The following is a 12,993-nucleotide window of genomic DNA, read 5'->3' as shown; positions in this document are numbered from 1 at the left end:
CACAGATGGCCGTAGGAGAAGCAACCCTTCAGGAGGCTGGTGGCCTGGATTCTAGATGGGCACAATGAGCATGCAGCCCCACTGAGAAGCAGGGACCCCACTCTGCCAACCCCATCCTTGCATGCCACAACTTCTCCAGGATCCACAAAGAACTGGTCCCCACCCCATGTTCCTTCCAGGTGCAGAGCGTTAGTGGCTCTGAAGAGTGGCCCGTCAGGTCACTGCTGACACCTGGACACATTCCCAGTCTGGGACTCTCAGGTCTAACAGCATCCCAGGCTAGCTGCCCCCAACCCCAGAGGAAGCACTTTGCAGGCAGGACCAGGCCCCGCCCCCACATCCCTTATTTCCTGCCCCTGAACATCCTCAAGACTGGCTGGGTCAGTCATTCTGCTGGTCAGGGACCTGGCACTATCTTTCATGTTTATAATGTCTGAACAGTCTTGAGCAATTGCTACCTCCTCCAGGGAACCTTCCTAGATGCCCTAACCAAACTAAACGGGTCCTTCTCCTGCTGCCTCTCACCAGATTCTCAAGTTTGCTTTTATGTCTGGGTCCCCATTAGCCTACAAACTCCTCCAGGGCAAGGGCCCTGCTTTTTCATTCCTGGATCTTTCTCTTTCCCCTCCCACAGCTAGGACACACAGAAGGCCCTCCAGAACAGTGGGTGGGAAGTAAGATAAAGCATCCCATACCCCAGTGTTAGGCATGAATTAACCGCAATGCAGGAGGGAGCCATCAACTACAGGTTTACAGGGGCCTGGCTCCAAACTCCAGCAAGGTCAGCCCCATGCCACAAAGCACCAATGCCAGAGCTGGAATAGGTCTGAGCTTACACATTCCAGCTTCCTTAAAGCACCCAGGAGGCAACTGAGGTCCAGAGAAGGGGCCAGCTTGCTCAGAGTCACACAGCTACATCTCTCAACTCCTAGCCCAGCCTCTTCAAGAGAGCAACCTGCCCCATCCCTGCCCCACACCCCTTCTTCCATCCTGCCCTTCCTTCAAGGTCAGACCAAGCCCCCCTGCCCGCATGTCTTCTAGGGTCCACTCCCCAGCCCCACCTGACATGGCGTTCCTTCTTCTGTCCAACCATCACTAGCCTGCTCAAGCTCTTCCGCCTGCCCAGAGGGCCTTCCCCACCCTCTGGCCCCAGCAAGCTTCTACTCATCCTTCAAGGCCCAGTTCAAATGTCACCTTCTCTGACATCAAACAGTCACTCCCATTTACTGAGCACCCATCCCCACTGTGTTCTAGAAAACCAAGTGAATGTTGAAACTACTGGTAGGTTTCCCCCTGCATGGCACCCAAGTTCCTCCAGGACAGGGACCTGACAGGAGTAATAACGATATCTGCGTACACACTTCACAAGATTGAAGGAAGCAAAAGAGCTTTGTAAACTACAAAGTCCTGTGCTAATGGAAGCTATCTGTATTATCTTCGTATCTCCACCTATGACTCAGTTTCCTCATCTGCAAATGGATGGAGTTAATAAAAGTACATACACGTATGCACGCTGTGTCTGGGCCACAGGAAGGACGCGTTACTGTTGCTGTCATTATCTGTGTCACTTTCATTTTCTTTATGATCTCCTGTGGACTTTGTCCATGGTCAGCACTCAGTACATATTTTTTGAAATGAATGACTTTGGCATTTGAGATGTTAGAGAATATGAGATTAAAATCCAGAGACCATGTAAAGATGCAGAGTTCAATCTTATCAGAAATGCTACACCGTGGCCTTTGAGTCCAAAGGTGAGCTCAGCTGGGTCACTGGGACACAGCCCCTTGCTGTCATGGGACACAGGGCTGTTTCCTGGAGTGGGCGGAAAGTCAAGGAATCCCAGCCTAGGGTGACCTCTGTGCTGGCGGCTCCAGTGGAAGGCAGTCAGGGAGTGCCACTCCCAGGGCCTGGAGGGGGAGGCGTCCAGATACTGGACTCCAGGACTGGCCTCTGGAAACAGCCAGGGTACATGTTGTGGTCCAGCGTGAAGCTCAGCCCAGTGAAGTCCATTTCTGCCCCTCACCAAGGGGAGGGGGACCCAGGCAAGTCACTTCCTAGCGCCTCAGTTCTATACCAGCTACAGAGCAAGCCTACAGAAGCCTGTACCTGGACAGCCTCTGCGACCCGATCCGGCTTCAGCAAATGCCACACAGAATTGATTCCCATCTTCCAGGGAACATCAAGTATAGCCCCTCTTTGGATAAATGAGAAGAGTAAAGCTCAGAAATGGGGGGCGTGACTTGCCCAAGGTCACACAGCTAATAAAAACATTTACTCAGAGGCCACCAAAAATCAGCAACACCCTCTGAGGAATGCCCAGCCCCAGGCCCACTGAACAGCCCTACCTCCACCATCTGCAAGCCCCCAAAACCAGAGCATGACAACTTGTCACCATATACGCTACACCATGTAGCCATGTGATTGTGCTTCAGGAGTGCTAGCGCAGGGTCCTTCATGGCCCTGGTCCCTGTGGCACCTAGTGGTCAGTCACTACTTGTCAATGGGCTGCTGAGCCGGTTCAATGACAAGGGAGGTTTTCGGGATGCAAAGGGGGTTGGGAGTTACTTATTATGGGTGATGGTCATCCTCAGTTTAGGTTCTCAGCATATATTGAGCATCTCTTCTGTGTCTCGCTCCAGGAGGGCAGTCAGAGAAGCTGGAGCCCTAGCCCTGTCACTGAGGAGCTTACAGCCTACCTGTGTGATGACTTTAGAAGGAATTCACCATCTAATTCAGTGCAGCCGCTGGCTTGCACCAGCACTTTCTCTCTATCTGCATGGATACTGTATCCCTGGATGATTCCTAACATCACTTGGGATTTTCAACCAAAACTTGTGGCCATGGCATAGCTCTAGCCAGCAGGGTGACCAAGAGCCCCTGTGGCACAGAGCTGCAGAGCCAGAGTGGGCTGGCGGCAGAGGCTCAGCCCAGACGCCTGACAAGGCCTTAGGCTCCCCCAGCTGCCCTGACAATCTGCTTTCTCAAAGTCCGCTCTCAGCAACTCTTGCATCAGTTCACCTGCAGAGTTTGGTAATGATCAGATCCAGTCCCTCCCCAGAGACGCAGATTCTGCACCCCTGACAAGGTGCTCAGGTGATTCTAGTGCATGCTCAACTATGAGAAGCAACTACCGTTAGATAAGCCCTCTCCATGAGGGCCCTATCACCTTCAATGGGATGAAAATTTATTCTGGGGAAGGCAAAAATATTACACCTTTGAATATATAAAGCACAGATAGATATACAGTGTATAAGCAGATATTCAGTATATCTGTGGTATTAAAATTGCATGAGGAAAGCCAGGCACAGTAACAAGCACCTATAGCCCCAGCTCCTGGGATGCGGAGGCAGGAGGATGGCTGGAGGCCAGGAGTTTGAGGCTGCAGTGCCCTGTGTTTGTGCCTGTGAATAGCCACTGCGCTCCAGCCTGGGCAACATAGTGAAAATCCACTTCTAAAAAAAAAAAAAAACCTCATCGTGGGGTGGACTGATGACTGGGGGGAAATGTCTAAAACATTTAGGGGTACATCACGATAAAAGGTGGAAAGCACTGGCCTAGCCAGAGGCAGCCACGAAATCAGCAGATAAGACATCTCCTACACATGAGATGATGGTGACAAATGCTCCCCATCCTGCCAGTGAGGAAGGGACCCACAACCCCTCTCCATCTCAAATTTTCTCGGTCTCAAAGCTGAAGGGCAGATGAGCAAGCAGGCCCCTTCTTGGGACCCATCAGCTCACATCTGATGTTTCTGGGGCAGGTAAGAGCCGCCCAACAGGACCTTGAGGCTGCTGTGCCAGCTCACAAGGGCCTGCACACTGAGGAGGAGCAGCGAGGGGAACCAGAGCCAACCACAGGTGGGGGCGAGGAAGACAGCCCACCCCACGGCTTTCTGGTTTGCAATGTGGAGCCAACTAGCAGAGGTGCTCCCAGACTCTGGGAAGCAGTGCGGAAGCAGTGGGGGTCCTAGGAAAGGGACCACACAGAGCAGCCAGGAAAGAGCAGGCTGGCTTTGGGAGGAGAGACAGGGAGCAGAAGAGGAAGGACACGACATCACAATGTTACAAGACATAATAGCAGCCGCTAACTGTGCCCGCGCCACGAGCCAGGCAGGGGCAGCCCCCAGTGCACTGCCCAGTTAGGCAGGCCATATCATTAACACCCACGGGTCAGCTCCAGGAGAGCAGAAGCCACCTCTGTCTCAGGCACCACCGTACCCCCAGTACCTAGAACAGTAAATATGTGCAAAATAAATAAGGGAAAGAACCACAGAGAGGTTAACTCATCCAAATCCTCACAGCGAGGCAGTGGCTCAGCCACAGTTCCAACCCCAGTGTTTCTCTGCACTCAGAGACACCAGCCAAACAGCTTGTGATCCAGGTGGGTCCATGGAAGGTGAGGGGTGAACACCATCCCAACTCAGCCACTTCACACCTGGCAGAGCATGAACCTAGTGGCGCACGGGGGCAGGCGGCACTCCCTCAGGAAGGCAGCACCACCCCTGTCTTGGCCCAGACTGCAAAACATGCCCATAGCAATTTCAAAACCACGTGAGCAGGGCATGGGAGGGGGAGGATGCAGCTTAATGAAAGTCTCATCCCTTACCAATCCGTCACAGTTGCTGATGGCAACAGCTGCCCCAGGCATTCCAGTGACACCTCCAGTGTACACACACTCCTGCCGTAAGGGCTGCCGGAACAGCTCCCGAAAATCCTCCTGCCACTCCACTGAGGATCCTGGCACTACCAACCTCCGATTGGGCCGCAGGTGCAAGTGCAGTTCCTTCCCGAAAACAGTGACATTGAAGTAGAGGGAGTGGCGCCCCGCCCTGCCAGGCCACAGGGTCCCTCCTGGGTGCAGTGGGCTGCGAGCCACCCGGAGGTGACTGGAGTGTCGTGGTAGTGTGGGTGGCGTGTCCACTACCATGCTCCCTGCAGAGGCTGCTGCTGGGCCAGACACCACGTGGGAGAGGAAGCGTCCCCGAAAGTCTGTGCTGCAGGGCACTGTCACACCATAGTCACTGAGCTTTCCAGAGAGGTGCAGCTCTGTTGGAGGTAAACAAAGAGTCACTTCAATGCAGTCGGTGCAGAGGTAAGGGGAAGTTGGAAATCCCACGAGGGCAGGGAGGGATAGGAACTCTCAGTGTCACCCTTAGATGGGCCCCTTAGCTGGAGTTCACCCATTTTCCATCCATTGCTTCCTGAGCTCTGGGATTCCTACACTTGGATGAAGGGTGTTCAGGTACCTTGTGGAAATATCACTCCCCGTAGCCCCCAGGTCCTTTTTAAACTTAGCAGAAGAAAGCAAATGATACCAGACAGAGCCCGGTCACTAGCAACAAGACTTCCAACCTTGGGCTCTGCCCAGAAAAGGACTAAAATACCCCAAAAGCCAACAGGGCAAATAAAGGGAAGGGCAGATCTGCCCAAACTCCCCAGTGTGCTGAAATCACCAGCCCAGGCTGGGGTAGGGCCTTCCTCCCCAAGCTTCCAAGAACGAAGCTGGCAAAACAAACACACCTAGAAACCCAGGGGACCGTGGGCACGTGTCAAGGAGAAGGTGGGGCTGCAGAGGGGAGGGAGGGAATGCGCGGTTCTCTATTTTTCCAAGGTTAGAAAGAAAACTTTTTAAAGCAGGACAGTGGCCACTGAGATCTCTGCATGGCCGAGCCCCAAGCTGGATAAATATAGATCTTCAAAAATAAAAGGATATACAGGGGGTGACCGGCCCACTTGGGCTGAATTAACTGTGAGGTCATGGCCCCATGCTCCAGGCCACATGCCAGCAGGCCCATCCTCACACAGCTCTCCTCCAGCCCAGCCAGGCTGGGCAGGAATGACAGCTCCCTGGCTTCCAGGCCTGGTGATTCATGAATGCGAGTTTGGGAGGAATTTTCATTTCCACACAGCTCTACCTCTCGTCTCCCCAGTTCACGTCACTGATAAAACATAGAAAGTGATGTTTCCTGAAAATCCCCCATGCCCACAGCTCTAGTTTCATCCCCATTATAGCAGAGGACCCCCAAGACTGCGGCAAGAGAGAACCCACTCTGGCACATGAATAAGGCTCGCAAACAAGGAGGGACCCTGCCTGGAAACGACCGACTCCTCCCCATGTTCAGAGCCACCAGGAGGGTACCCCACGCTGCAGGGCGGGAGTGGAGTGTATCTGGTCTGTACGCGAGAGGCCTGTGTCCGCAGCGTTTGACAATGCTACGTTGGGGACAGTGGAAGGATGTGTGTTTCTGTGCAGGAGCGTGAGCGCCCCGCATGCTCTGCAGTAGGAGGCAATCACCTGTTAGCCTTATTCTGGGTATGTAACAGTCACACACACACACACACACACACACACACACACACACACCTTGCACCCATGCTCACACAAGTTGGAGACAGAGAAGACATTGAAAGAGAAAGACACACAAGCCAGAGAAACAGATTGGGGAAGACGGGAAAGAAGAAACACAGAGAGACAAAGAGACAGATACGCTGCTCCTAAGAAGAGACTCGATGCTCCCAAATTCTCTCCTGGGGTCTCTGTCTACTTATAGTGCCAGAAAGGGAGAGAAATCACCGGACAGTGCCGTGGCACAGTGGAAGGAAAGAGAGCAAATCAGCCCAGAGTGTGCACACTGCCTCCCACCCGCGGGAACCCTGCCCGGGTGGCTGGGGCAACCTTGGGCCACCCTGACCGCGTGCACCCAGGACCCCACGGGCCCCCGCGCGCCCAACCCGCACGCACCTGGGTTCCGGCTGCCCGAGGCGGCGCAGAGCGCACAGTGCAAAGGCAGCAGGCAGGACAGCAGCGCGCGGAGTGGAGCCATGTGGCCGCGCTGGGACGCGGGCTGGGCAAGCGCCCGAGCCCCAAGTCCCAGGCTGAGGGCGGCGAGGCTAGGGTGCGCCCTGGGCTGTCGGAGCACCGGCTGGCTCCCGCCGCTGCCGCCTCAGCCGCCTCCCCGCCTAGCAGCCTCCCTCCCGCCGGTTCCGGGTCCCTTGCGCTGCGCCGCCGCCTGGACCGCTGGCTCCGGGCGCGCTAGGCTGCCGGCTGGAGAGCGGAGCCGCTGACGCGCCAGCGCCCCCGGTGCCAACTGCCGGCGGGTCGGTCAGCCCGCCCGCGCAGTGACGCTCCGGGACTCCGCGGGAGCCGGGCGAGGGGGTGGCGGGGCGGGCCGGGGGTGGGCACACCGGGCGGGGCGGGGCCGGGCGCGGGTCGGAGCTGGGGCGCCAGGACCCCGGGGGCGGGGCGCGCGGCTGGGGAGTGCAGCTGCCTGCGGCCGGGGATCGGAAGTGCCACGCGGAGCCAGAGCAGGGGCTCCTGGCGCACGGACCGATTGTCCCCTCAGACGCCTGGGATCCCCGGAGTTGTGGCCCGAATCCGCTTTCTATGGCTGCTCCGCCCCCTTTCTTGGTCGCAGGGCCTACTCTCTGTTTCTGTTCCAGAGCCAGGAAGCCAAAGGGGTGTCCTGCTGCATTTGGGAGTGTGGTGGACAGTGAACCTCCCAGTAGAGGGAGACTCCCTCTTTCTTTCACTATGGTCTTGATGCCCTCACTAACTAACCATCGACCCCTTGGATCTACCCATTTTCCAGACTCCAGCCCAGGGTGCACGACTGACCTGTGTCCTAGCCAAGAGCAGGGCTGAGCCGGTGAGGAGAGAGCCCTGGCTTCAGAGTTAGACAGCCCTGATTGAAATCCTAGCTCTGAACCTCAGTTGCCTCATCTGTGAAATGGGTGTTAACTACAGCACATAATAGATGCTCAATAAGTGATAACTGCCCTCCACTTCCATCCCTGACACCAGTAGCAACTGCGGCATCCCAAGGTGGAAAGAACCAAGAGTCTGAGAGATGAGCGCTTGATGCTGGTCTTGCAATGGTGTTGAGACCAGGTCAGGAGTCAGTACAAACAACCCAACAGAAGATCCATGCTCTTGCTTTACTCTGTAAATATGTAACTAATAACTTGCAAATAAACTATATTTCAAGCAATCCAGTGGTGGGAGTTGTGGAAAGGAGATTTTTTTTGTAATAACCATGGAATAAAGAATCTTGGAAATGATGCCAAGGTTTTGGAGGACCAGTGCATTTAAGAAGCAGGTTCAGAAAGCTAAAGTATATTATATTCCAAGAATTCCAAGCTACATCAGAGCACCCAGTTATTTGGAAATGCCACAACCAAATTGATCTATACTAAATTCAGGAAGAATAGAGTTCCTCTTTCTCCTCTTTCTGGTCTTTTAAGATGTGTGTTGGCTGGGTGCAGTGGCTCACGCCTATAGTCCCAACACTTTGTGAAGCTGAGGCGGAAGGGTTGCTTGAGCCTCAGAGGCTGAAGCTGCAGTGAGCTGAGATCACACCACTGTACCCCAGCCTGGGTGACAGAGAAATACCCTGTCTCAAAAAAAAAAACAAAAAACGTGCAAAGTCAAGGTCCAGACAGGATTCTGTGTGTGAGGGCTGACAGAGCAAGAAAGTTAGAGGGTGTGTGTGTGTGTGTGTATGAGAGAGAGAGAGAGAGAGAGAGAAGGCTGGGAGATAACCAGGCTGGAGCTTCACAGCTCTGGCCCTCTGCAAACCCAAGCCCACCAAATGATCTCTGGATAAAATGGCTTCCCTTCTCAGGGTCTCAGTTTTCCAAGCTGCAGAGTGGGAACCCTGTGGGACAGAAGGAAAAAGTCATGGTGTAAGGATTGCCCCTTTTCTGCTGTGGGGCCATCTCAGAGAGACTCCCCTAGAAAACTCAGGGACCCCAGCTCCATTCCACCCCCTTCTTCCTGCCTCAAGGAGAGCAAGTCAAGGGGGGCAGGTCACAGCTGGGGCCCCAGCAGCCTGCCTCACAGGGGTGGGCTGCGTCCTTCCCTGGAGCCAGCCTTGGCAAGCAGAGAGCAAAACCTCTCCCTGTTTCTTTACCCCCACCCCCTTCCCTGACGCTACAATGGTTGCTTTTATTGGCAAGTATTGTGTGTCTAAGCTCTCTTCCACTGAGGAAGGCTTTGTTAGGAAAAGGGGACATGGGGGCCTAGCTCAGAGTCTGGGCCAGAAGGTGGGGAGAGGGCAAGGTGGCCGCAGATTTGGAGGTGAATGGGGCCAAAGAAAGAAATCCCCAGGTGTAAGCTGGGGACCCTCCTAGGAAGTCAAGGTCTGGGTTTTCCAGTGTCTTCCTCGAGTCTTTGCACAGGAGAGAATGTCTTGGGTGTTTCTCCCAACACCTAACACAACACTTTCAGTGTAAGGCCCTGGGGGAGAGGGATGCAGAAAGTCTGTGTTGGCTGCATGAAGCCAGCAACCAATTGAGAAACCTGATATGGGCAAGAGAAAGTCTGAAAACCAGGTAAGGAAAGGGTAGAGAAATGTGCTCTAAATGAACATGCAAGTTCTCCAGGGAGGACCCCAGGGACTCTGGGGACTCTGGGAAGGAGGAGCTTAGAGGGAGATTTCACTGCCGTGGATCCAAGCTGAGGCTTCCACAGGGGAGACAGAGAGGAAGCAGTGTTCCTGGTTGGGAATGGCATGAGCACGGACAGGAGAGGGCAGCCTGCCATGAGCCTCCTAGGCAGGAGGAGAAAAGGCTGGACTAGCTAGAGCACATGGAAGGCTCCTGTGACATGTAGGCTGGAAAGACAAAGTGGAGGTGTCTATCCCCAAAAGGTGACTGTGGCAAGAGTTTGAAACAGATGTAATGAGTGGGCTGGGGCTTGGGCCAGGATTTGACCCTGAGAAGCAAGGTGGTCCCAGCCTCCACCCACATTCCTTTGAGCATAAACAAAAATGCAGAGATTTGGTTTGAAATAGAGGGGTTCAGAGGCAGCTCCAGTCCTGTGCCCCACTCCATTTTATAATTAGGTAAACTGAGGTCTGGAGAGGAAAACAGACTTGCCTCTGGTCACACAGCTAGTTTAGAGGATGGCCAGTTCCCCTGGCTTCAGAAAAGCACACCCTCTGCTGAGCACCAGCTCTCTTCCCCTCTTGCTCCATCTTCCAAGATAAAGATGAGGAGGTTCAAGGTTGAGACAAAATATCCCCACCTCAGCAGGAGTCCCAGATGCCCTCACAAGGAAGTAAGAGTGTCAGCTTGCAACAGGTCTCTGCAGCAAGAGGCCAACAGCTCCACAAGAGTGACCCAGAAGCAGGGGGTCCAGCAGGCAGCTATCATTTGTTGAGAACCAGCTGCTGTGCTAAGTGTTTACCTGTTTTATCCACACCTGGAGGAGATGAGGACCCTGAAACACAGGAAGAGGGTCCTTGTCTTCTAACCCATGGTGGGACAAGTGACCAGTGGGGCTCTGAAATGCTCTGGAGAAGAGGAGTTCCACCCTAGCTCACTGAAAGCCATCACCATCCACCCTAGACAGCCAGTTAGGAAGTCAGACAGCAAGACCACCCTAGTCACCTCTCTCACCCACCACATCAATCCCCTCCAAGTCCTGTGGAGTCGACTCCAAAGGATATTCCAAATACAGTAACTTCTTTCCATTTCAAATGCAACCCCCTCTCCCAGCAGGCCACCAGCAGCCCTCTGTGGACACTGCTGTAGGTTTGTCCTAACAGATATCCCCACTCCTCTCCGGGCCCCGGACTCTATCCTCCAACTACACCCAGAGATGTTTGAGACATCACGTGGCCCTCTCTGCTATTAAACCTCCAAAGGCTCTGTTCCTCTTGGAACAAAGATCACACTCCCTGTGCCCACCTTCCTGCCTCTGTTACTGACAAAGCTGGGCCTCTCAAAAAAATGAGGTATTATTCTCTGTTCAGTGTCACAAAGTCAGTATGGAAAACTGAGAGTGAGCATCAAGCAGTGCAGGCTTTATTTAATGGCCATGGAATTGAGAAGTGGGAGCTTGGCTCACAAATCGACTGTCAGCAGGTTCCGTGATGCCCCACAAGCCACAAAACCAGCAAGTTTTTATTAGTGATTTTCAAAAGGGGAGGGAGTGTATGAATAGCATGTGGGTACAGAGATCACATGCTTCACAAGGTAATAGAATATCACAAGGCAAATGGAGGCAGGGCGAGATCACAGGACCACAGGACGGGGCGAAATTAAAATTGCTAATGAAGTTTCGGGCACGCATTGTCATTGATAACATCTTATCAGGAGACAGGGTTTGAGAGCAGACAACCGGTCTGACCAAAATTTATTAGGCGGGAATTTCCTCCTTCTAATAAGCCTGGGAGTGCTACAGGAGACTGGGGCTTATTTCATCCCTACAGCTTCGACCATAAAAGACGGCTGCCCCCTGAAGCAGCCATTTTAGACGCCTACCCTCAGGGACACGTTCTCTTTCTCAGGGGTGTTCCTTGCTGAGAGAAAGAATTCAGCGATATTTCTCCCATTTGCTTTTGAAAGAAGAGAAATATGGCTCTGTTCCATCCGGCTCACCAGTGGTCAGAGTTTAAGGTTATCTCTCTTGCTCCCTGAACATTGCTGTTATCCTGTTCCTTTTTCAAGGTGCCCAGGTTTTCTATTGTTTAAACACACATGCTCTACAAAAAATTTGTGCAGTTAACGCAATCATCACAGGGTCCTGAGGCGACATACATCCTCCTCAGTTTACCAAGATGATGGGATTAAGAGATTAAAGTAAAGGCAGGCATAGGAAATCACAAGGGTATTGACTGGGGAAGTGATAAGTGTCCATGAAATCTTCACAATTTATGTTCAGAGGTTGCAGTAAAGACAGGCATAAGAAATTATAAAAGTATTAATTTGGGGAACTAATAAATGTCCATGAAATCTTTACAATCCATGTTCTTCTGCCATGGCTTCAGCTGGTCCCTCCATTCGGGGTTCCTGACTTCCCACAACACTGCTCAGCTTGTGAGTGCTGGGAAGTCACAGATACAGGGCATCTTTAGTAAAGACGTTGAGCATTGAAAACAAGGGGAGGAATATTCATGTCTTTTCTGGGAATGGGTGGAGAACTTCTGGGAACCAGAGTTGCCACCTTCCTTTTTGTCCTTTCATGGTTTCTTCCAGCCATTGGCATGGTGATTATCAGCTGTGGTCATGCTGTTAAGAGTGTCATTTAGCCTGGAAATTAGATTATAATGAAGTTAGAGGTTCTTCAGAGAGAGGTCAAGGGAACTGTCATCTTGGATCCCACCAGTCTTAGCTGCTTAGTCACAAGGGGGAACTTCTGACCTCAGATGTCCTGTTTTCTAAAGATAAGCAGAGTTAAGTTGGGGTGAAAAGTCACTGAGGTCACGTACACTGGGTAATACCTCCACCGCCCTCCAGCCTAGCTCCTTGCAGGCACCTTTGCACAACAGGCTGTTCTCTCTGCCCGTAATGCCCAACCCTCTCTCTTCTCCCAGTCAACGCCTGCTACCCTCAGACATCATCCTTTTAGTTCTCTCTTCCCCAAGCCTGTCCTGGCCTCCCAACCAGGTCAAATCCACCTGCTGTTGTACCATCTCTGGGCCCCTGCACAGCAGTTTTTGCTGTTGAGTTTCTCCTGATTCTCTGTGATTCACAGATGAACATCTGCTTCCCCTAGACTGAGTTTCACAGGGAACAGGGACCACATTTGGGGTTCTCTCCTCATTGTATCCCCAGTGGCTACCCTGTGTTGGGCACATAGGAGGCCCTTAATAAATATTAGTTAAATTAGTAATCAAATGAACAGAAGTTGGAGAAAGAACAGTTCACGGAAAATTTGGCAAGTCAAGCATTTCCCAGAATAATCATTCCAGGGGATAACTTGAGACACATGCGTGTAAGTTCTGAGTGGCCATCAACGCAGATCACCAGGCTCCACAGTCAGGCACGGATGCAGGAGATGAGTTGCCTTTCTGAGTTGCCAAGCCTTGAAAAGATATTAAAAATAACAAAAACAATCATCATAGCTAATAATTGTTGGCCAGCCCCTTTATACATTTACCTCCACTCCTGCAACAACTTTGTAAGGTCAGCATCTCATCCCCACTTGCAGAAGAGGAGTCCCAGGCTCTGCCAGATTGGGCAGCTCCGCCAGTGCTCACAGCACTCATAG

The 12,993-nt window shown here is 52.8% G+C and overlaps 1 protein-coding gene across 2 annotated transcripts in view; it reads right to left on the bottom strand.

The window, feature by feature from the left end:
* The window catches only part of ADAMTS14 (ADAM metallopeptidase with thrombospondin type 1 motif 14), an 86,952-nt gene extending 79,832 nt beyond the window's left edge, over positions 1-7,120 (bottom strand). For both annotated transcript variants that reach the window (XM_032170623.2, XM_032170630.2), the window contains exons 1-2: positions 6,742-7,120; positions 4,606-5,045 (exon numbers count right to left, since the gene is read on the bottom strand). In XM_032170623.2, the coding sequence (XP_032026514.1) occupies positions 4,606-5,045; positions 6,742-6,823 (522 nt within the window). In that variant the 5' untranslated portion in view covers positions 6,824-7,120. The remainder of the gene's footprint in view (positions 1-4,605; positions 5,046-6,741) is intronic.
* Positions 7,121-12,993: the final 5,873 nt, after the last annotated feature.

The sequence above is a fragment of the Hylobates moloch genome, unplaced genomic scaffold, assembly GCF_009828535.3.
Source record: "Hylobates moloch isolate HMO894 unplaced genomic scaffold, HMol_V3 SCAFFOLD_3, whole genome shotgun sequence".
NCBI classification, from domain to species: Eukaryota; Metazoa; Chordata; class Mammalia; order Primates; family Hylobatidae; genus Hylobates; species Hylobates moloch.
Note: the sequence above shows the minus strand (reverse complement) of the source record. Positions and strands in the feature narration are given on the sequence as shown.